General features: G+C 47.7%; 1 protein-coding gene across 6 annotated transcripts in view; it reads left to right on the top strand.

Annotated features, from left to right (window-relative positions):
* The window catches only part of SMC4 (structural maintenance of chromosomes 4), a 129,128-nt gene that overhangs the window by 63,073 nt on the left and 41,726 nt on the right, over positions 1-24,329 (top strand). For all 6 annotated transcript variants that reach the window (XM_030574664.1, XM_030574667.1, XM_030574662.1 and 3 more), the window contains 6 exons: positions 3,148-3,312; positions 5,042-5,275; positions 17,938-18,123; positions 19,763-19,924; positions 20,221-20,446; positions 20,547-20,626. In XM_030574664.1, coding sequence (XP_030430524.1) covers positions 3,148-3,312; positions 5,042-5,275; positions 17,938-18,123; positions 19,763-19,924; positions 20,221-20,446; positions 20,547-20,626 — 1,053 coding nt within the window. The remainder of the gene's footprint in view (positions 1-3,147; positions 3,313-5,041; positions 5,276-17,937; positions 18,124-19,762; positions 19,925-20,220; positions 20,447-20,546; positions 20,627-24,329) is intronic.

Genomic DNA, 24,329 nt, shown 5'->3' with positions numbered 1-24,329 from the left:
AACCCCGAGCAAGCAGGTCTCCTTCCCTGCGATTTGCTGGGTGGCTCCGGGACCGAGAGAGCAAACCGCGGGGAAGCTGGTTTCCTTTCCCGGTTTGCTCTCTCGTCCCGGAACCCCCCTTGAAGCCGCCCAACAGCGCTGCAGTGTGGCCACATCTAACACCACTTGCAGCGCTGGTTGCTGTAAGTGTGGCCACTCTGCAGCGCTGGCCCTATACAGCTGTACTAATACAGCTGTAACAACCAGCGCTGCAAAATTTTAGATGTAGACATGGCCATAGTGAATGTCTGACCCTCTAGTCTTTAGCTCTGGCTAAACCCTTCAAGAACCCCTAAAAACCTCTCAGAATTTTTTCACCTAGAGAAGACCAGAATGAATGAGCTTAGCCCATCTGAGCTGGCTTCTGATGCTTGGATCCCCCTGTATAGGGTATTTCAACATAGTGGGCTCTAAGCCTGCTCTTAAGCTTCAAGTCCTGTCCTCCTTGCATTAGTCTAATCCTGTTAAAGGATGGGCATAAGAGATGCTTTGAATGCCAGTTGTTCTCTTTGAGGACTGCCAAGTCATAGAATGCTCAACAAAATCTTTACTTGTTGGAACAATCAGTGACTGTCTCCTCAAATAAGGGGTAGATGGATACTAGAGCCCACAAAATATCAACAGACAAGGCACTCTCTGATGTTATGTCCAGCAGACTTGTAATGCCCAAAACCATTGGCAGAGACACCAAATGGAACTCAGTGCCTTCCCACAAGAAAAGATCACACACAGACTCCAGGGAGAAAGCGACTAAGCCCCAAATGGAATTGAATACTAGTGTCGAGCCTCCTACCTTCGCAGCACCAAGTAAACTTTCTACAGCACCACCCCCATCTGTATCGATAATATAGCCCTCTGTTGATACCTTTACCAGAGTCACTGATACTATATGATATGTCATTAGAGAAATCCAGAATGATCTCTGTACCAACACAGTTATCAGCACCAGTGTGGACCCTGTGACCAAGAGCACCATATACCCTGTCTCTGCCCCTTGAGAAAATGTGCTCCCCCTCTCTATCCCTAGGCGATATGTTCTCTTCACCTTTGAGCAGAGAATCTTCTTCCCTGAGATCTGTGTCCAGGAATGGCGAAGGTCTTGGTGGTACTCATTATAGTGCTGAGCTCCAACTACATTAGAAGTCGTGTTGGATTGGCCATCAACAAACAAGCCAGCCATATTCATACAGCATGCCAGTTGTGTGACTTACTGAGATCAACCTTCACACACCTCCAGGAGCAGATCTCTGTCTCATTCCAGGAGATAAAAATTACACTTCCCATGGGCATGCCAGTCCAGACCATCCACCAACACTTAAAAGGAAGAAACAGCATCAGGAGAAGCAGCAACAACATTCTGCTTCACTATCCAAAGACTTTTCTTCCTCGTCACCTGATGAAGTAGTGACCATGATACCACCAGCAGATTTTCAGTCATTTCAATAATTAGTTATGAGAACTGCCGACCTTCTAGAAATAGACACATCTGTCATAAGACAACTCTCTTATGTTACTCAACTTATTGGCAACTTCAGGCCCAGACAAATCACCTTTCCAATAAATAGACTGCTTGACCTGCTGGAACCTGCCACAATACCACCTACCACAAAAAGTGTGGAGAAACAACACCAAGTCCCTCCAAAAAGGTTTCAGTACTGCTGTGCCCATTCCAACCCAAGCTCCTTTGTTGTCTCAGCAGTTCAGGAGAAATCCAAATTGAGCAAAATTGAGCAAAAGCACCTCAAAGGAATGTGACCTTTTCAAGAGCAAAGCCTACTTCTCCACCCCACTCCACTTCAGGGGGCAAATTATCCTACACTCTTGTAGCTAAATATAATTTTTTTTGAACTAAGAGAAAGTGAAACCCTTTCTGGCACAGTTCCCACCTTAGAACAGAAAAGAGCTGAAAGATAAGCAGGGGGGCAACTTAATGACCAAAACAGCCTTACAAGCGACAATGGACTCTTCAGACACGATGACTGGATCCATGGCAACAGTAGTGACAAAGAAAAGGGCTTGATGGATTAAGGCATTGGGCATTCAATGAGATGTGCAAATCACAATAAGCCCTTTGAAGGGATGGATTTACTCAGTGAACACCCCATTCTGTGTTCCTTAAAAGATTCTACGGCAGTGGTCCCCAAACTCTGGGGCATGCCCCTGGGCCAGCCCCCACAGGGGGTTAGGAAGGAGTGCCACCCAGCCCAACTCTGCCCCAAGCTCTGCTCCAGGCCTGTCCAGAGTTCCACTCCAGGCCCTGCTCCCAGCCTTGGCCACTGGCTCCCAGCCATGGTTCCAGCCCCACTCCCAGCAGCAGCCACAGCCCTAACCCTAGCTGGAGACAGGGGAGGGAAGGAACAAGGTTAAGGGGGTGCATGACATAAAAAGTTTGGGGACTACTGCTCTAAGGCTACATTGTTCTTGTTAGAGATATATACCTGGAATTTGCATCACAAACCATACTGTTATCAGCTCCAGAGAAAACAGTCTTACAGGAGACAGGCAAATTATTCTCCTAAGATGGAGCCCAAGTACAGCAGGAGACACCAATTTGCCTCCTCTTCAGTCATTCTTACAGTCCTATCATGTATGTTTCCTTTCTTTGAAGGAGAGGACCAATCTGAAACTCCATTGAAATAATGTGCCGGTGTGTTTTGTTCAGAATTTTGTTTCGATTAGTGCTTGAGAAGTCTCTGACTGGAACTGAATGAGGCTTCTTGGAAATGTTACTATTAAAAGCTTGACAATCAGCTGAAATCCAAAGAGAAGACAAGAAGCCTCAGCCCAAATTTTAGAGTGCTGGTCTCTTGCAAAATAGCAATTTAGAGGGTGAAACGAAAACTTTTGTTCTTGCTCACTTACATACATGTTAGTGAATAAAACTGCCCTTTAGAGATACTTTATGTATGTACTTCATCACTGAAGCAGGGAGATATTTGCAGTCCTGAAGGTAGATAGTCTTAGCGTGATGTCAGGGCTAATAGATGTTTACATTTCCTCAGGTTTTCCTCATTGTCCATAGCATAAGAAGGCAAAGCTTAAAGATAAAATAAACTTTCCTTTTTTGTATCAGTTAATGGAAAAAATTAAAAATGTCTTCCTTAACAGGTTGAACAGTTTAAACATGTACCTGGCAACAGTGAGACAATTATCAGTGAAGCATCCTCTAAGAAAGAAGTTCTTGAAAAGGAAAAAGAGCGAGAAGAAGAAAAATTAAAACAAGTTATGGATAGCCTTAAACAGGAAACACAAGGACTTCAGAAAGAGAAAGAGGTTTGAAACATTTGGTATCCATAAACTTCGACTAATTTCAGAGGGGTAGCCGTGTTAGTCTGGATCTGTAAAAGCGATGATGCGTTGGACGGGTTTTTGCTGGGGACTGTATGTGATGGCCAGTGGAGTTCTGTTGGTTTCTTTCTTGGGTTTGTCTTGCAGTAGGAGGCTTCTGGGTACATGTCTGGCTCTGTTGATCTGTTTCCTTATTTCCTCATGCGGGTATTGTGACCTAACCAGATCAGCCACACCATCACCGGTTCATTCACCTGCATGTCCACCAATGTAATATATGCCATCATATGCCAGCAATGCCCCTCTGCTATGTCTGCCACGCTATAGCAGACCTTAAGGTGGCCATCCTGCAGCAAAAAAAACTTCAGGACCAGACTTCAAAGAGAAACTGCTGAGCTTCAGTTCATCTGCAAATTTGACACCATAGATCAGGATTAAACAAAGACTGTAAATGGCTTGCCAACTACAAAAGCAGTTTCTCCTCCCTTGGTTTTCACACCTCAACTGCTAGAAGAGGGCCTCATCCTCCCTGATTGAACTAACCTCGTTATCTCTAGCTTGCTTGCCTATATATACCTGCCCCTGGAAATTTCCACTACATGCATCTGATGAAGTGGGTATTCACCCACGAAAGCTCATGCTCCAAAACGTCTGTTAGTCTATAAGGTGCCACAGGATTCTTTGCTGCTTGGACTAATTTGTTAACTTTTACATTAATATGAGTTAGGTGGTTCAAAGGTATTTCAAGAGAGCTATTTTGTACAGGAATATTACTGTCTCAGGCACTAGCTTCAAATATAGAGCAGGCTGGAAAATGGAATTTCCATTTGGTGGCAAATTCTCACATTTTAAGATTTTGTTTTTGTTCTGAATCAAAACAAAAAGGAAATTCTTAAAAATGTCACTTTGAAACCATTGACTCACTTTGTTTCAATAATGTTGAAAATTATTGTAGTCAAAATGAAACTTTTTACCATATCAAAATGAATTGTTTTAACTTTCTGCTGTTAAATTTAGTTGAGATAGACCTGTTTCTATGATATGTATGGATTTCAGCTGAAATATATTTTCCAGCAGAAACAGTTCTGTCAAAGTATTTGAAGAGCTGGTTAAAAATATTTCAACAGCTAATTAATACTACAATAATTAGCTAGTATTCTGTAATTTTTGTTAAAAACCTGTCTGGGTGTGAAGTTGGCTTTATGCCATATAATCTTTGTACTCTTTCTTGTATTTTAAAACCTCTGTGAAGTTTGTTTATCTCTTTAAGATTTGGGAGGGGGAGGGTTTGCTAGTTGAAATAAAGCTGGGCTGGAAAAACAGTGGCTTCCAAATCACTCAAATAGTCTGATTTAATTAGAGCATAGTGCCTTACTTCACTTTAGTACATTACTGAGCCCAAATCCAGGATGGAGTGGGAATGGATATCTAGCAGTGATTGTGGTTTATATGTTCTTCCTGATTGTCATCAAAATTCACCATTCAGATTTCTACTATGACAATAAGAGACCAGTTTTTATTTAACTGAGCTCATTCATGCCAAATTCACCGTCTCTTTCTGTTCAAGAGATTAAGAGCATGCCACCTCTCCTCTGCTGCTTCTCTCACTCAGCTATACATAGAATATATTAGCTTATGCAGCTCAGTCATCCCACCAGTTTTCAGTTTCTTTATTTTAATTATTTCTAATGTAATGTACTGTCCATTTCTACAGGGCAAAGAAAAAGAACTTATGGAATTCAGCAAAACAGTGAATGAAGCACGTTCTAAGATGGATGTAGCCCAATCAGAACTTGATATTTACCTCAGTCACCATAATACAGCGGTGTCTCAGTTAAATAAAACAAAAGAGGCTCTAAAGACAGCTTCAGGAACCCTTAAGGAAAGGATAGCTGGTATCAAAGAGCTAGATACAAAATTACCTCAAGCTGAACAGGAACTAAAGCAGGTTAGACTTAAGTTTCATATTTCATTTAAGAATCATTCATTCAGAAGCTGTTTCATTCTTACGATGTAGTCCAGAGCTGGGCAAACTGTGACCCGCCGGACCGTCCTGCCTGGCCCTTGAGCTCCTGGCAGGAGAGGCTAGCCCCTGGCCCCTCCCCCACTGCTCCCCCCCCCACCCCCCCACAGCCATGCCACTGCACAGGCAGCACTCTGGGCAGCGGGGTTACGCATTCCTGCTGGGCAGTGTGGCTGCCTTACATGCTGCTCTGAGCAGCATAGTAAGGGGGCAGGGAGCAGGGGGCTTTGATAAGGGGCAGAGGGTCCCGAGGGGCAGTCCAGGGACAGGAAGCAGGGGGCATTTGGATGGGGTGGAGGTTCGAGGGGTGGGTTGGAAAAACCCCTTCCCTACCCAGCCCTCCATACAGTTTTGCAACCCCAATATGGCCCTCAGGCCAAAAAGTTTGACCACTCTGATGTTGTCTCTCTATACATATATTTAAGTTTAATTGCACTCTGAAAAACGTGGAAATGGACCCCCATCATAATCGATAAATCTTTGTACTCCCTAACCACACTGAGTCATGTTTGTTTAATTTAGTAGCAAAAGTTTCTTTAACTGCTCTTAAAACTTAAGAGCCAATGCAGCTATGGGAAAATGAGCTGTAGTGCCCTACAGGTTGTGCTGCTTCTTAGAGTGTTTGCTCATGTCCATTCCATGTGAGGTGTGCGTGTGTCGTGTGCATCATTGCCGGAGATTTTTCCCTTAGTGGTATCTGTTGGGCTGGCTCTAGCACCCTCTGCTGCTGTGCACTTATGTGCTGGTACAAGGGGTGCTGCTGGCCCTGCACACTCTCAGTTCTTTCTAGCTGCCCGTAGTGGTTGCTGGAACAACTCCTCTTACTTTGGCAAGACATTTTCAGTGGTTTTTCTTCTCTGTATCTTAATGAGTCTTAATATAGTTGTATTGTAAATATTTTAAATAGTACTAGTGTAGCTAGTTAGAACCCCTCCCTTATCATTATGGAGCTTCCTTCGCCCCTGGGGCTGGGCATGCCCTGGTCCCAAGGCTTCAAACCTTCTACCTCCTGTGGCAAGTCTCGGTGAGTGACCTGCACTGCAGTTGTCTGAAATGTCTGAGGGAAACTCACATGAGAGCACTCTGTCTAATTTGTCGGGACTTTAAGCCTTGTACAAAGAATGACAGAGAGCAAACTGAAAGCTATCCTAATCGAAGCTGCTCTTAGCCCTCCTTTGGAGCCAAGTAACTCAGATTCTTCTTCGAGTGCTTGCTCATATCCATTCCAATTAGGTGTGCGCGCGCCGCGTGCACGTTCGTCGGAGACTTTTTACCCTAGCAACACTCGGTGGGCCAGCAGGTTGCCCCCTGGAGTGGCACTGGTATGGCGCCCGATATATACCCCTGCTGGCCCGCCCGCTCCTCAGTTCCTTCTTACCGCCCGTGTCGGTCGTTGGAACTGTGGAGCACGGTTAGCCGTTCTCCACCTCCCTAGCGTTTCACTCTTTTGCAGTTTAGTGTATATAGTTCTGTTGTTATAGTAATAGTTGTAGTTATAAAGTTAGTAAGTATAGTTGTAGATAGTTATACAGAGGATCGGGGGTTCGCCCCTTTTCCTCCCCGCGGTGCCAGGGCCCATGCCCAGTTCACCCGGCTTTAAGCCTTGTGCGGCCTCTCATCGGCCGATGCCAACAGGAGATCCGCACGACTCCTGCCTGAGGTGCCTAGGCGAGTCCCACCTCGTGGACAAGTGCCGGATCTGCAAGGCGTTCAAGCCCCGAACGAAGAAGGAGCGGGACAGTCGCCTGAAGCAGATCTTGATGGAGGCAGCGCTGACTCCCCCACCGTCGGCACCGACTCCGGCACCGGGGCCAAGTGGCGCCTCTGCTCCGGACCGCCCGGCACTGGCAAAGGCTTCGACTTCCTGCTCGGCACCAGCCCGGCACCCTAGCCGGCACTGCTCCCTCTCCCCAAGGAGCAAGAAGCACAGGGCTCCTGCGGTGCCTACAACTGCACCGCAGTCGGAGCGTGCCTCCAGACCTGACCACCCGGCACCATCATCCGCCGCGGCACCGAGCGTCGTCGCACCGTCGACTCCGGCTCTTCAGGGACCGTTGAGTCCGGTGCATCTCAGCTCCCCTGTGAGAACAGCGGTTGAGCTCGTCGCGCCCTCCACGCCGGAGACCTTCTCCGTTGCACGCGACCTCATCGCCATGACAGAGCCCGAGCTGCCCCAACCCCCGGCACTGCCGGTGCGGGTTCTCCAATCGATGGGCAAGCCCGCCATGGTGCGGCCACATTCACCGGACACTACTGGGCATCGGTCTCGTTCCAGATCGAGGGACCACTCTCAGCGACGCCGCTCGAGATCCAGATGCCGCTCGCAGTCCCGAGACCGCTACCTGCGGCACCGGTCGTACTCGCGGCACCGTTCAGGATCCCGGTCGCCGTCGTACTACTCTCGGCACCGGTCTAGATCGCGGCACCGACGTTCCTACCGCAGCCGATCCCGGCACGGCAGCGGACGGCACCGGTCGACCTCCCGGCACCGAGCTGGTAGCAGGTCCCGGTCCAGATCAAGGTACCACCATGATTCCCGGTACCGCTTGCCGGCACCACGCAGCGACGTCGGGGTGCGCAGAGGCCTGACACAGTCATTGATGGCTCCTCCATGGCCTTCAAGGCACTCGTCCACTTCCTCCCGAATGGACAGCGCCTCTTACGGGGGTTCAGATGTGCAGGCCCACCCGGACCAGGGACCACCACAATGGTCCTTTTGGACACCCTGGGCATACCACCAAGCCCAGGGCGAACCTTCGGGCCCCGCTTGCTCCCGCCAATCGGAGCATCGAGCACCGGAGGCCACGGTCAGCCGCCCCCTCCCTCCTTCAAGTTTGGAGGAAGCCCCTATGGATCCCCTGGCGCAGCAGGATGCTTGGGAAGTGGAGGTCCCTCTGGACAAGGCTTCAGTTCAGGAACCACTCCTCCCTGAGGTGTCTTCTTCCTCGTCCCCAGATGAGGCGGTAGCGGGCACATCTTCATCAGGGCCCCCGCCGATTGATCTCCGGGCACACCAGGACCTTCTGAGGCAAGTTGCCCAGAACAGAAACCTCCCTATCGAGGAAGTCCCGGAAGTGGAGGACCCGGTGGTGAGCATCCTTTCTGCGGAGGCACCGACCAGGGTAGCCCTCCCCTTCATCAAGTCGATCCAGGCGAAGGCGGATACCATCTGGCAGTCTCCGGCCTCCATTCCACCCACTGCCCGCGGAGTGGAAAGGAAGTATATGGTACCATCCATGGAGTATGAGTACCTCTATGTACACCCCGCTCCCTGCTCCTTGGTGGTACAGTCAGTCAATGAGCGGGAACGCCATGGCCAACAAGCTCCTGCGCCAAAATCCAGGGAAGCCAGGCACATGGACTTGCTGGGCCGCAAGGTTTACCTCGCGGGAGGCCTTCAGCTCCATGTGGCGAACCAGCAAGCCCTCCTGAGTCGCTACAGCCACAACACCTGGGAGGCTGTCGGCAAATTTACGGAGCTGCTTCCCCAGGACTCACGCCAGGAATTTTCATTTCTCCTGGAAGAGGGCAGGAGGGTCGCCAGGACCTCCCTACAAGCGTCCTTGGATGCCACAGATTCGGCAGCAAGAACACTGGCATCGGGTGTAGCCATGCGCCGTATATCGTGGCTGCAGTCTTCCGGACTACCGCCGGAGCTACAGTACACGATTCAGGACCTGCCATTCGATGGGCAGGGCCTTTTCTCTGAGAAGACAGATCCCAGGCTACAGAGCCTGAAGGATAACCGAGTCATCATGCAGTCACTGGGAATGCACACGCCCCAGACTCAGAGAAGGCCATTCCGCCCCTACCATCAGCGCACTTACCCCCCCGCCTCGCCCCAGACAAGATTTCAACCGGAGGCGAGGTCGGCCGAACCGTAGACGTCAACCAGGTCCTCAAAGGGGTAATACTTCCGGGTCCGACAAGCCACCGCAGGGACCCAAGGCAAACTTTTGAAGGTGCGCCCGAGAGCAGCTTACCAATCCCTTCCCTGGATCCACTTCATTTCCTCAACCGCCTCCACCCCTTCCTGCCGTCATGGTCCCAGCTAACCTCAGATCGTTGGGTCCTGCGCATGGTGCAGGTTGGTTACCATCTTCAGTTTGTTTCTCCACCCCCCTCCCATCCTCCCTCCTTGTCCCTCTTCAGGGACCCCTCTCACGAGCAACTGATCGTCCAGGAGGTTCACAAGCTCCTGCTCATTGGAGCTATAGAGGAGGTGCCAAGGGAGCTAAGGGGCAAGGGGTTTTATTCCCGGTACTTCTTAATCCCCAAGTCAAAAGGGGGCCTTCGACCCATCCTGGACCTGCGAGGACTGAACAAATTGATCAAAAAGTTCAAGTTCCGCATGGTAACCTTAGGAACCATCATTCCCTCCTTGGATCCCGGAGATTGGTATGCCACTCTCGACATGAAGGACGCATACTTCCACATTGCGATCTTTCCCCCGCACAGACGGTATCTTCGCTTTGTGGTAAATCAGGACCACTACCAGTTCACGGTCCTCCCCTTTGGGCTCTCCTCAGCCCCCCGGGTGTTCACCAAGTGTATGGCGGTCGTCGCCGCTGCCCTGCGCCGCCGTCATATCTATGTCTTCCCTTACCTCAACGACTGGCTCATTCGAGACACGTCGGAGGCGCAGGTGACCGGGCACATCACCGTCATCAGGGAGCTGTTTGCGAGCCTAGGTCTGACCATCAACCCGGACAAGTCCACTCTGGTGCCTATGCGGAGCATAGAGTTAATCAGGGCAGTGCTAGACTCCAACCTCGCGATGGCCAGCCTCCCCCGGCACCGATTCCAAGCCATAGTGTCCATGGTCACAAGCCTGTAGGCCTTCCCGACCACGTCTGCTCGAACATGCCTCGCTCTCCTGGGGCACATGTCCACATGCACCTTCGTCACCAGACATGCAAGACTCCGCATGCGCCCGCTGCAGACCTGGCTCGCGTCGGTCTATCGACCAGGCAGGGATGCCATAGACACAATCGTAACAATTCCACCGATTGTTCTAAGTTCCCTAGACTGGTGGACAACGCCCTCCCAAGTGTGTGCGGGCCTACCGTTTCACGCTCCTCAGCCCTCAGTGTCCCTGACAACGGACGCGTCATTGCTGGCCTGGGGTGCGCACCTGGGGACCCTGTGTACACAGGATCTGTGGTCACAGAGAGAGTTGACTCTTCACATCAATGTGCGGGAGCTTCGGGCAGTTCGCCTAGCATGCCAGACATTCCAACGCCATTTGCACGGCCGTTGTGTTGCGGTATTCACGGACAACACAACGGCCATGTATTACATCAACAAGCAGGGCGGGACCCAGTCCTCCCCGCTGTGTCAGGAAGCAATACGTCTGTGGGACTTTTGCATAGCCCACTCTATTCATCTAGTGGCCTCCTTTCTCCCGAGAGTGCGGAACACCCTTGCAGATCACCTGAGCAGATCCTTCCTGTCCCACGAATGGTCCATCCGTCCGGACGTCCTCTGTCATTTTCCAGAGGTGGGGGTTTCCCCAGATAGATCTGTTCACCTCCAGATTGAACAGGAAATGCCAGGTGTTCTGCTCTCTACAGGGTCGCTCCCCGGGCTCACTGTCGGACGCGTTCCTTTTACCGTGGACGGGTCGTCTTTGCTACGCCTTTCCACCTTCCCTCTCGTCCACCGAGTCCTGATCAAGGTCCGGAGAGACAAGGCCCGTCTCATCCTGATCGCTCCGGTGTGGCCACGGCAGCCTTGGTACACCATGCTGCTCGATCTGTCCCTGGCAAATCCGATTGTCCTACCTCTTTGGCCGGACCTGATCACACAGGACTTCGGCAGGATGCGCCATCCGGATCTACAGTCCCTCCATCTGTCTGCATGGCTCCTGGCTGGCTAAGCCAGTCCGAGTTGCGCTGTTCCGATGCAGTACAGCAAGTGTTGTTGGGCAGCAGGAAGCCTTCCACGCGTTCAACCTACCTAGCGAAGTGGAAACGCTTCTGCTGCTGTCGTAGCCAGCACGGCCACGACCCACTCTCTGCGCTAGTCCCCACCATTTTGGACTACGTGTGGTCTCTCAAGCAGCAGGGCTTGGCGATTTCCTCTCTGCGCGTCCACCTCACGGCTATGTCCACCTTCCATCCAGACGAGGCTGGCAAGTGCGTGTTTTCTCACCCGATGGTGTCAAGATTTATCAAGGGCCTGGAGCGACTATACCCTCAGGTCAAACGGCCTGCCCCTACTTGGGACCTGAACCTTGTCCTGACCAGGCTCATGGCGCCCCCCTTCGAACCCTTAGCCACATGCTCGCTGCTGTACCTGTCCTGGAAGGTGGCCTTCCTAGTCGCTATTACGTCGGCCCGGCGAGTCTCGGAGCTTCGGGCTCTGACTGTGGACCCTCCGTATACGGTGTTCCATAAGGACAAGGTACAGCTGCGACTGCACCTGGTGTTCCTCCCTAAGGTAGTCTCCGCCTTCCATATTAACCAAGACGTCTTCCTGCCAGTCTTTTACCCAAAGCCACATTCATCCCGAAGAGAGCAACAGCTCCACTCCTTGGATGTCCGAAGGGCTCTCGCGTTCTACATTGAGAGAACTAAACCCTTCCGACGTTCACCACAATTGTTTGTGGCAGTAGCGGAACGAATGAGAGGCATGGCAATCTCCTCCCAGCGTATCGCATCCTGGGTCACGTCCTGCATCAGGACATGCTATGACTTGGCCCGTGTGCCAACGGGGACCCTTACTGCCCATTCTACCAGGGCCCAGGCTTCGTCGGCCACGTTTTTGGCTCACGTCCCCATACAGGAAATCTGCCGTGCGGCCACATGGTCTTCTGTACACACCTTCGCATCACACTATGTGCTGGTCCAGCAAGCTAGAGACGATGCCGCTTTTGGTGCAGCGGTTTTACAGTCTGCTACGTCTCGCTCCGACCCCACCGCCTAGGTAAGGCTTGGGAATCACCTAATTGGAATGGATATGAGCAAGCACTCGAAGAAGAAAAGACAGTTACTCACCTTTGTAATTGTTGTTCTTCGAGATGTGTTGCTCATATCCATTCCAATTAGGTGTGCGCGCACTGCATGCACGTTCGTCGGAGACTTTTTACCCTAGCAACACTCGGTGGGCCAGCAGGTCGCCCCCTGGAGTGGCGCCGGTATGGCGCCCGATGTATACCCCTGCTGGCCCGCCCGCTCCTCAGTTCCTTCTTGCCGGTTACTCCGACAGAGGGGAAGGAGGGCGGGAGTGGAATGGATATGAGCAACACATCTCGAAGAACAACAGTTACAAAGGTGACTAACTGTCTTTTCAGCACCAAGCACTTCACCCTCAATGCGAAGTGCTCCTCTGGTACCACATGCATCCCAGCACAATGCTCCATCTCTGATGCTGAGGAAGAAGCATAAAAAGCAGCACACTGATAGAAAGGCAAGCAAAGCCAAGGCAATGAAGTGGAACCCAACTTAGACCACTCCTCTACCTCCAGTCCCGTGGCAGCACCGTTGAGTCCGATGCAGGATCTCCCTCCAACACTGGGAAATCATCAAGGCACCAGTGAAATTGTGGTGCCTTCAACTCAAAGGCCTTTGCAGTGGCCAGGGACTTATTGTTCCCGGTACCACTGTCTCCGATGGGACAACTGCCAGCTCCAATAAGCACAGGCCGGAGAGAGCATAGTGCTCTGAGCTCCTTCCCAGCACTGGAACCTTCAGTACCTTCTAGGTGCAAGCCAACTCTCCTTTCCTCTATGAGATCATCCCCAGTCCACCACTGGTCCCCAGACCCTTGGCACTTGAACGACAGAAGTGAGGAGGGAGTACCACTCTCCTGTGCTCACCTTGGGAGGACTCGTGATCTGAACCAGAGGTAGAACTCTACACTCAACCCAAGAGCCACCAACAGTACCTATCCTATGTGTTTCAGGACCTCAGTGTGGGTCCCCCTGCCGGTACTTGGTCAGTGGCCTATGCAATGGCCATTCTGGAATGCATGGGGTTTTCCCCCGGTACCTGGTCTGGTCTACCTTCTCACCAGTCATACTTGATTGCTTCTGAGAGGAGGGTCCCAGCTCCACTGAGTACTAGACCATTCTGGTACCAAACCCAATACCAGTACACAGGATCTGGACCCCATGAGGGTAATTTAGGCTGGAGAAGAGGAAGAAGTCCATCCTCTGGTACAGGCCTCTTCCCCAGTCAAGGCCATCTGGGGACCAACTGGATCGCTGCCGCAAGATAACTTCAGAGTCCATCAGGAGTTTCTGAAGCAGATAGGTGTTAACCTGGGGCTAGAGATTGAGGAGCTCAAAGAAATCCTTTCATAGCCTCATTAACATTCTGACTGCAGCAGCACCATGTAAGGTGGCCCTACCCATTAACAAGATGGTAATGGGTCTGGTCAAAGCCCTCTGGCAGACCCCATCTTCTCTCTCTCCCCTCTGCCTTTGAAGGGGGCAGAGAAGAAATATTATGTGCCAGTCAACAGATATGAGTACCTATACTCTTATATCCTTCCTGGGTCCCTAGTTGCCAATGAGAGGGATTGACGGGGCCAAAACAAATGCTACCCCCAAAAAGGACGCAAAGAAAATCTATCTGTTTGGGAAGAAAGTATATTCCACAGGTGGTCTTCAGCTACTTATCTCAAACCAGCAAATCCTGCTGGGGAGATAGAGTTACAACTTGTGGGATTCCTTGTCCAAATTTAAAGACTCCATGCCTCAGGACCTAAGGCAGGAATTCTCTGCCCTCTTAGAGGAGGGTAAAAATGTTGCAAGAGCCTCTGTCCAGGCGTCACTCAACTTAACTGACACAGCAGCCAGGCTGATGGCCGCTGCAGTGTCCATGAAGTGATGCTCTTGGCTACAGTCCTTGGGGTGACCTCAAAAGGTCCAGCAGTCCAGGACCTCCCTTTCGAAGATTCCAAGGCCTGAAAGGCTCAAGGGCTACCTTCATGTCCCTGGGCCTCTATGCTCCATCCATTGCAAGGAAGCACTTCTGGCTTCAACGACCAGCCCGTTTCTCAGGTTCACCACAGGGATAGGATCTGTATAAAAGGCAGAGGTTACAAGCATTGTCAATCGCTCCCATCCACCTCATCCTCACTGCTGAGGTTGCATAGGTACTCTAGTGGATGCAAACATGCCTTTTGAGGGTGCTGTACCAGTTCCCACCTTCTATCCTGACCTCACCTTTGGTTTTGGACTGACTTTCCCACATCAGCCTGGCTTGGTCCCATATTAAATTGTGCGGCTGGGTGCTAAATACAGCGGTAGACAGTTAGATCCTTCAGTTCTCATCCACCCCTCCTCTCCCACCGCCATCCCCGTCCCTCTTCAGGGACCCTTCTCATGAGTAGTTCCTATATCTGAAGGTGCAGATCCTCCTGCAGGGTGAGGACTGTAGAAGAGGTGCCTCAAAGATTGAGAGGGAAGGGGTTTTACTCCCCAATATTTCGTAATTCCAAAGGCCAACGGGGGCCTTTGCCCCATCCTGGACATGCATCGCTTCAACGGGTTATTTCAAGAAACTGAGGTTTTGCATGGTCTCCCTGGCCTCTATTATCTCCTTCCTGGATCCACGGGACTGGTACACCACCCTTGATTTAAAGGACACTTACTTTCACATTTCCATCTTCTGTGGCCACAGAAGATTCCTCAGGTTTATTGTAAAACAAACTCATTACCAGTCCACAGTTCTTCCATTTGGCATATCAGCAGCCATCCCCTCTCCCTCCCAGGTTTTTATGAAATGCAGGTGATGGTAGCTGCCTTTCTCAGAAGATGAGGCATTCAAGTCTACCCATACCTCAACGACTGGGTGACCATAGGTCTTTCAGAGGCTCAGATAGAGAATAGCATCAAGCTGGTCCAAGCCACCTTCAGAGCACTGGCCTGCTGATCAAACTAGTAAAAGTCAACTCTCGTTCCAATTCAGATAATAGAGTTTATTGGGGCAGTGCTTGACTCAACCCAGTCCAGAGCCTTCATTCCAAAGGCATGATTCCAGACTATGTCAGACTTGATATTCAAAGTCATGGCTCACCCAATCACAACAGCACAGATTTGCTTCAGGTTGCTGGGACACATGACTACATGCCCTTATGTGGTCCAGCATGCAAGGCTGTGCCTGAGGCCCCTGCAGATTGGTTAGCTTCAGTGGACTCTCTGAACAGACACCACTTGGACTCGGTGCTTACTGTTCCAGCCCCAGTCCTTGCCTTCACTGAATATTGAAAGGACCCCTGATCGGTAATGGCAGGCATTCCCTTTGTCATTCTCCTCTGTCCCCCCAAGCCATCAGTGTCCCCAGTGTCTGACACATCAGACCTAGGTTGGGGAGCCCACTTCAGTTGCCTCAGAGCTCAGAGCAATCCACTTGGCTTACCGAGTCTTCCTTCCCCACATCATAGGCAAGGTAGTTCAAGTGCTTTGGACAACACCATGGTCATGTTCTACATCAGTAAGCAGGGAGGAGCATGCTCCTCTGTCAGGACGCCATCCATCTATGGGAATTCTGTGTGAAGCACTCCATCCACCTTGAGGCTTCACATCTTCCAGGAGCCGGGAACACCCTAGCAGATCCTTCTCCTCTCACCATGAGTGGTTCCTTCACTCAGAGGTCACCAGGTTAATTTTCCAAAGTTCAGGATGTGCCCAGGTAGATCTGTTCATGACCAAGCAGAACAGGAAATGCCATCAGTTTTACTCGCTTTTTGAGCACAGCCTGAGCTCCTTTTTCAATGTCTTCCTGCTTCCATGGACGGAGCTCCTATTCTACATATTTCCTCCAGTTCCTCCATAGCTTGAGCCCTATGAGCCCAAGTCAGCTGGCACAGGCCAGCTGCAAGTTTTTAATTAGTGTAAACATACCCAGAGTGTCAAATTGAATAACAGGTGGAATAGGTTGTTTAGCATAAGTTGTGAATAAATATTTCAAGGGATTGTTCAAGGTAAAGTGACCCATTAACTTCACCTTGAATGGTCCCTTGAAATGTGTTAACTGCTTGTGCTTTTCCACCTTGTACTTAGTTGTGATGCTCTGATTATATTTACCAGACCTGAAGAAGAGTTCTGTATAAGCTCAAAAGTTTGTCTCTCTCTTCAACAGAAGGCGATCCCATAAAGGATATTATTACCTCACCCAATTTGTCTCTGTTAAAACATTATTCATTTGATTTAGTCATTGCCTCCCAAATAGTTGCTATAGTATTGCCACATTAACGTATAATGGGACTAGACAAAATATGAAAACTACTTTGAGAACTTTTAAAATTTTTGAGAAAATAATTTGTGAAAATGAACGTGCAGGAAAAAAAGTAGGATAACTTATGTTATATCAGTCACCTAATAGTTCCTACTGTAGCTAACCTTGCAAAATGGTATTCACTGTATTAACCTGACTTTACACAGCTTTCCTGAAACATGCACTTATTCAGCTGACATTTTCCAAGGTTGGTCTCTGTTCAGAGTTAAACTTCTCCCATGCCTGGATGTTTGAGTAAAAATTCTTGAGTTTATCTAAAAGTTACCATTTATTTTCTATTTGTAAGGAGTTAAACTTGAACCTTAATATGGATGTGGTCCTCATTGAGGATTACTAACATTTTTTCGGTTGGTCAGGGAGGTAGAAATTAAGTGACTAAAAAATCATGTCTAAACATGATTGGTACCATGTGCTAAGAATTCGACAAACAATGACATTGTACCATCTTTCTTCTTGCTCAGCTGTCAGACATGAGGGTGGTGATTGATCCAGAGAAGGGGGTTGGCAGGGGAGGTTGGTGCTCTCAAATGGTGCTAGTATAGCTTCCATAAAGGATGTTTTTATTGAACATTGAAATGCACGCAGTAAAATGATTCCCAAAAATTCTTAACTATGGGAAGTAGAAAAATAATAATTTCTAATACACTGCTTCATTGTACAATATTCTGCAAGTTTTAGAAATTTTAGACATTTATTTCAGCTGCAAAGAAATAACCCTTGTGTAAACAAACAAATTTATCTCCAAACAAGCAGTGGCAAAGATCGAAACACTATTTCATTTCAGTGAAGTTTGAACTTCAAAGCATTTTTAGGATTACTTAAATGCTGATATTAAGCTCTGGAAATCAACAATCAAGATGTAATTTTAAGTTTGTACAACTGTTTACACTTCTTGACTTTAATTTTAGATTTCAGTGGCATCATTAATTAACTGAAATTGCACATATACTGTATTTTCTATTTTTTTTCTGCCTAAGGCTGGGATTTTCCAAGAAGCCTAAATGAATTGGGCATCCAGCTCCCTTAGACTCCTTGGAAAATGCCAACCTAAATATGTAGCTTCTCTTAAAACTTTATCAGAAAGTACACATTATAAAGTACAATATATTTTTCCATTTAATTTTAGAAGTAGCTGTTTGAATGAAGAATACATTTCCATTATTGTTTACTCAGCATTAAACATTTGCTATCTCTGATATCTTATGGTTGATGATTTTATTCTTTATTAACTTTTGTTATACAATCATTAATATAAGCGTGCCTGAACTTTAAATACATTAGACTGCTTCTGAGATTTTCAGACATGAATATTTTCTATTAACCTTTTTTAACAATTGTTAGAAAGAGAATGAGCTTGTGAAACTTGGAAGAGAGGAAATGGACGCTAAGAACCTTGTTCGAGAGCTGCGTCAGAAGGTAGAAGAAGCAAAAAGTTCTTTGGCAATAAATCGCAGTCGAGGAAAGGTTCTTGATGCTCTACTTCAGCAGAAGAAATCTGGAAAAATTCCTGGAATATATGGAAGACTGGTAAAGTTTAAGAATTAATGTCTCATTAACAAACCGGCTTTTATACTTTACATGTGTCATTACTCTTACTGGACTTGTCCTAAGTAAATGAACCATACAATATAATATTTTGCACTCCTATATGGACTTATATCCAAGGATCTCCAACCATTTTACCCATTTATGTCAGTCTGTTACAATTCCCATTTAACAAACACGGAGTCCAGCTCAAAAACTGTGACCCTGGGAGAATCTCTCACTGAAGAAGTGAAAAAGCCAGTAGCAGAACTCCAAACTCCTAGTCCTTTCTGTCAACTATTAAACAAAACTCACTACAACAAAGTTAGGAATCTTACAAACTCTTGGTATTTTATATGTTTAACTTGTTAAAATTAATTGCTTGGACTCATTCTTGTGTCAAAATCCACACAGTACGGAAGGCTGAGGGTTTTCAGGAAACCAATTACAAATTCTTGATTCTCTGGTCCAATTTACAATTGACTCAGCATAAGGGCAGCTTTTGATCTGCTCTAACCAAAGCCACTTGCTTATGATAGAACCCACTGTGGCCTGGCCATGCCCTTTTCTTGCCCCACCATGATAGCCCCATACTTTGGAAGTTGCAATGTGGGGTTGGGGCGGACAGTGCTCAAACAGCACATTGTAATTCATTGTGTTAGCACTTACAAAACAATCTGATGGAACAGACTTCTTAAAGCCATTTTAAAATAATGGCAGAAATATTTCTAATATGTAGAATTGACATTGAAAATGCATCTTATAACTGTGTAGTAAAAGACACCACCCCTCATAATGTATTGGCAGAGATGTCAATACCGGGGGAGAGGGTAGGAATCAGGTAGTAAATTTTCCATTAGTCCATATATTCAAACCACTGTAGAGATAATATAAGCCATATAACCCCCATTTGAAGATTATCATCTCTATTTCAGAAATGGTGAAACTGAGGCAGGTTAAATAGTTGTTTCAAGTCATACAGAAGGTGATGGAACAGTGATTAAATGCTAATACCTAGCTCTTATATAGTGCCTTTACCTGCAGATCTTAAAGCACTTTGAACCATATCATTATCCCCAGTTCGCAGATGGGGGAAACGAAGGCACAAAGGTAAACTGATTTGCCCACGGACACCCAGCAGGCCAGTGCAGAACAGGAAATGAAACCCAGATCTCCCAAGTCCTAGACAGTGCTCTGTCCACTAGGCCACACTGACTCACTATAACTTTAGTCTGATACTCCATGCTAAATTATCTTTCTGTCTGGAGCATAAATCATTACTCCTTTAATTAATCAGATGTCTGTACATTGTTTTTAACACAAAAACTGCTATATAGGTACTAAGTATTTGCACTACCATACCTTAATAGTGTGCATATTAGAAATATGTAAATAATAATCTATAGCACAGATGACATTGTGAGTTCTGAATAGAGGTTAACTTCCTACATTTCACAAACATTCTGAACTCTGAAAACTGAATGAGAAAATGATGTCAGGTATACATGAAATTCATACATTTCAGGTTGTGTTAACATGTTTTTTGTCTTCTCTCTATTAGTACCTAGAAAAGATGGATATCACTGTTAATTACCGTACTGATCAACATAACTGCCTCTCTGCTTTATATGTCAATTACTAGGGAGACTTGGGAGCTATTGATGAAAAGTATGACGTTGCTATCTCGTCATCTTGTGGTGCCTTAGACTACATTGTTGTAGATACAATTGATACAGCTCAGGAATGTGTGAATTTTTTGAAGAGTCAAGGAATTGGAGTTGCCACATTTATAGCCTTGGACAAAGTAAGTATTGGTTTTCTGGAAGTAAGTTAGACTTTTGACTCCCCTCTATATTATAGGTCATTCTGAACAAATATCTTATTGTATATACTAATATAATAATCAGTCTCTTGGGTTTTTTGTCTTGCAAGTGAGCAGACATCTCTTTGGTAACATTATTTAATGTCCACTGGTATTCTGAGGAACGTGGCAACAGTATAGTACTAGGGAACTACTGGATACACTCAGAGGCATTAGTTCACCTTAGAGTGTTAAAATGTTGTTCTAACTTATTCTGAGATTCCTTTTCTTCCATATAGATGAGAGTATGGGAAAAAAGTATGAATAAAATTCAGACTCCAGAAAACACTCCCCGTCTCTTTGACGTGGTGAAAGTAAAAGATGAGAAGATTCGCCATGCCTTTTACTTTGCATTACGTGATACTGTAGTAGCCAGTAACTTGGATCAGGCTATCAGAGTAGCATTCCAAAAGGACAAAAGATGGAGAGTTGTAACTTTGCAAGGACAGATCGTAGAACAGTCAGGTATTTAAAAATACCTAACTAAATTTATATATTCACAGTTTTATTGTTGGATAGCAAATTGAAATTAGCTTGCTAACTTCTTTTCCCTGTCCTACTTTAGGAACAATGAGTGGAGGTGGACATAACGTAATGAAGGGTAGAATGGGATCCTCTGTCATGGTTGAAATTTCAGAAGAAGAGGTTAGTTCATAACTGCACATAGAAAAGTGTTTCTTCAAAATTCCTCTCTGATATTTACACTGCCTGTATTTAGACCGTTTATATACAAATATTGCGCAGAGGAAATCAACATTGTTTAAATATTACTTATCAATCAATGCTATAGCTTTCTGGAAAAGACTAAATAAACCTGATACTGTTAATGAGATTTGTATTAGAGTATTTGATAGTTGCATAATGTACTTTAACTTTATAAGAATTTTCTTCTCTGTCATTCCACTGTTACACTGTGTTTTATAGATGTTACACCGATTTTATGTGCATGTGTATGTGTGACACCTTGCGTCTGCTTATTGGTAGATTATTAGTCTTCATGTTTAATAGCTAGGAAATTGATTGAAAGAAGAAACTAGTGCAGGGGAAGGACTGAAAATAAGGAACTGTTGTGCAGGAAAACAGTCAATATTGCCTTGAGAAGCCACACAGGAGCTTAAATTTTTTAGGTTTACGTTCTAATTCTACAACACAGATTGTTCAAAATTTCTACAGTCCACAAAAAGACCAACCAGACTAACTTCACTACCAGGCAAATCGGTTGAAACTATAGTAAAGAATAGAATTATCAGATATGTAGATGAACACAATATGTTGGGGAAAAGTCAACAAGGCTTTTGTAAAGGGAAATCATGCCTTATCATTCTATTAGAATTCACTGAGGATGTCAACAAACGTGGACTACGGGTATCTAGTGGATATAGTGTACTTGGACTTTGACAATGTCCCTGACCAAAGGCTGTTAAGCAAAGTAAGTAGTCGTGGGATAAGAGGGAAGGTCCTCTCATGGATCAGTAACTGGTTAGAAAATAGGAAACAAAGGGGAATGTCAGGGTTTCCTCCCCATTCTGAACTTTAGGGTACAGACGTGGGGACCTGCCTGTAGACCCCTAAGTTTATTTCTACCAGCTTAGGTTAAAAACTCCCCTATTCCTTGGATTAAATAATGCTGCCACCACCAAGTGATTTAAACAAACAATTAGGGAGGGCCACTTGGAGCCCTACCTTCCCCAAATATCCTGCCAAGCCCCTACACTCCCTTTCCTGGGAAGGCTTGAGAATAATATCCTCACAAATTGGTACAGGTGAACACAGACCCAAACCCTTGGATCTTAAAATGATGAAAAAACAATCACGTTCGTAGAAGAAGAATTTTAATTAAAGAAAAGGTAAAAAATTACCTCTGTAAAATCGGGATGGTAAATACTTTACAGAATAATAAGACTCAAGAACATAGAGAATCTCCCCTCTAGGCAAAACCTTAACGTTACAAATCCAGGGATAAACCTCCTTCTAGACAAGGAAGACCACAAGCCAAAAATAAAAGTAAGCTAATGCATTTCCTTATTACTTACTAATTCTAATTGAGTTGGATTGCTTGCCTTCTTGATCTGTCTCCGGCAAGCACATAGAACAGACACAGAAGGAACAAACAAAACAAAGGCTTTTCTTTCCCCCCCCCCCCCGATTTGAAAGTATCTTGTCCCCTTATTAGTCCTTTTGGTCAGGTGCCAGCTAGGTTACCTGAGCTTCAAAGGATTTTGTGCCTCTGGCCAGGAGGGATTTTATAGTACTGTATACAGAAAGGTGGTTACCCTTCCCTTTATATTTATGACAGGGAGCAATAATGGTCAGTTTTCACAGTGAAGAGAGGTAAAACGGGGTCTGTACTGGGACCAGTGCTGTTCAACTTGTGGAAAAAGGGGTAAACCATGAGGTGGCAAAGTTTGCAGATGATACAAAATTATTCAAGATAGCTAAGTCCAAAGCAGACTGCAAAGAATTACAAGGGGATCTCTCAAAATGAATGACTGGCAACAAAATAGCAGATGGAATTCAATTTGATAAATGCAATATAATGCACATTGTAAATCATAATACCAACTATACATACAATATGATGGGGTCTAAATTAGCTGTTACCACTCAAGAAAGAGTCATCTTGGATAGTTCTCTGAAAACATCTGCTCAATGTGCAGCGGCAGTCAAAAAAAGCTAACAGAAAAAAGCATTAGGAAAGAGAGAGATAATAAGGCAAAATATAATGCAACTATACAAGTCCCTGGTATGACCCATCTCAAAAAAAATTAGCAGAATAGGAAAAAGTACAGAGAAGGGCAACAAAAATTATTAAGGGTATGAGAAGAAATTAAAAATATTGGGATCATTCAGCTTAGAATGACTACTTAAGGGGGGTTCTTCTTCGAGTGATTGCTCACATCCATTCCAGTTAGGTGTGCGCGCTGCGCGTGCACGTTTGTCGGAAACTTTTTACCCTAGCAACTCCAGTGGGCCGGCAGGTCGCCCCCTGGAGTGGCGCCGCCATGGCGCCCAATATATACCCCTGCCGGCCCGCCCGCTCCTCAGTTCCTTCTTACCGCCGTGTCGGTCGTTGGAACTGTGGAGCGCGGCATAGCTGTCCTCCACGTCCCTAGCTCTCCTAGTTCTCTATCGTTTATCTATCGTTCATCTCTAGTCCATTATAGTTGTTAATTAGTTGGTTAAGTAGATAGTTAAGTTAAATAGTTGTTAAGTAGTTCTTCGCCGGGGGCTTAGCCCTTCCCGGCACCCGGCGCCAGGCTCATGCCTGTTTCGCCGGGCTTCAAGCAGTGTGCGGCCTGCAAGAAGCCCATGCCTACCAGCGATCCCCACGAAGCGTGCCTGAAGTGCCTCGGGGAATCGCACAGATCTGACAAGTGCCGCATCTGTAAGGCTTTTAAGCCAAGGACAAAGAAGGAGAGGGATCAAAGGCTCCGGACTCTCCTCATGGAGGCGGCACTTGACCCGACGGCTTCGCAGGCCGTGGTATCAGCACCGGCACCGGATCGCTCCGGCACCGAGAAGACTCCTCGGCACCGACCCTCTCCGGCACTGGAGTCAGAGCCAAGGCCGTCGAAGTCCAATACTCCGGCCAGGAAGACCCGGCTAGAGCGCCCGGCCTCGACATCGGCCGTGGCGCCGCCGGCACCGTCAGCACCGTTGACTCCGGGCCCGGCGGGTCCGTTGAGTCCGGTACCGCCGAGCTCCCCCATGAGATCTGGGGTTGAGATAGTGGTCCCGTCCACACCGGAGACCTTCGCCTCGGCTCGGGACCTTATTGCCCTGACTGAGCCCACTCGGCTGCCACCCCCGGTACCTCCGGTGCGGGTCGTGTCCAGAGGCAAGCCCATGATATCGGCACCACCCAGAGGCAGTCGTTCACGATCCAGGTCCCGACGTCTTGGGCGCTCCAGATCCCGACGCCGCTCGCAGTCCCGGCACCGCTCCCCTCAGCGGTACCGGTCGCACTCGCGGCACCGGTCGGCATCGAGACGGTCGCGGTCAGGCTCCAGTCGTCGACACCGGCACCGCGATTCCAGGAGCGGGTCCCGACGCTACTCGCCGCACCGGTCGACCTCCCGGCACCGAGCTGGTGGCAGGTCCCGGTCGACCTCCCGGCACCGAGCTGGTGGCAGGTCCCGGCACCGAAGCGGCGCCCGGTACCGATCAGGATCCCGGCACTGTGACAGATCCCGGTCCCGATCCCGATCCCGGCACCGATATGACTCCCGGCACCGGTCCCCGGCACCGAGACGATCCTCCGTGCCGGCCCGCGCAGACCCTTACCATCCAGGGTCGGCCCCACCATGGCCCTCGAGACAGCCGTCCGCATCTTCCCAGACGGACAGCG

The sequence above is a fragment of the Gopherus evgoodei genome, chromosome 9 (assembly GCF_007399415.2).
Source record: "Gopherus evgoodei ecotype Sinaloan lineage chromosome 9, rGopEvg1_v1.p, whole genome shotgun sequence".
Taxonomy (NCBI): Eukaryota; Metazoa; Chordata; order Testudines; family Testudinidae; genus Gopherus; species Gopherus evgoodei.
The sequence above is the reverse complement of the archived record's forward strand: the minus strand, read 5'-3'. Positions and strand labels throughout refer to the sequence as shown.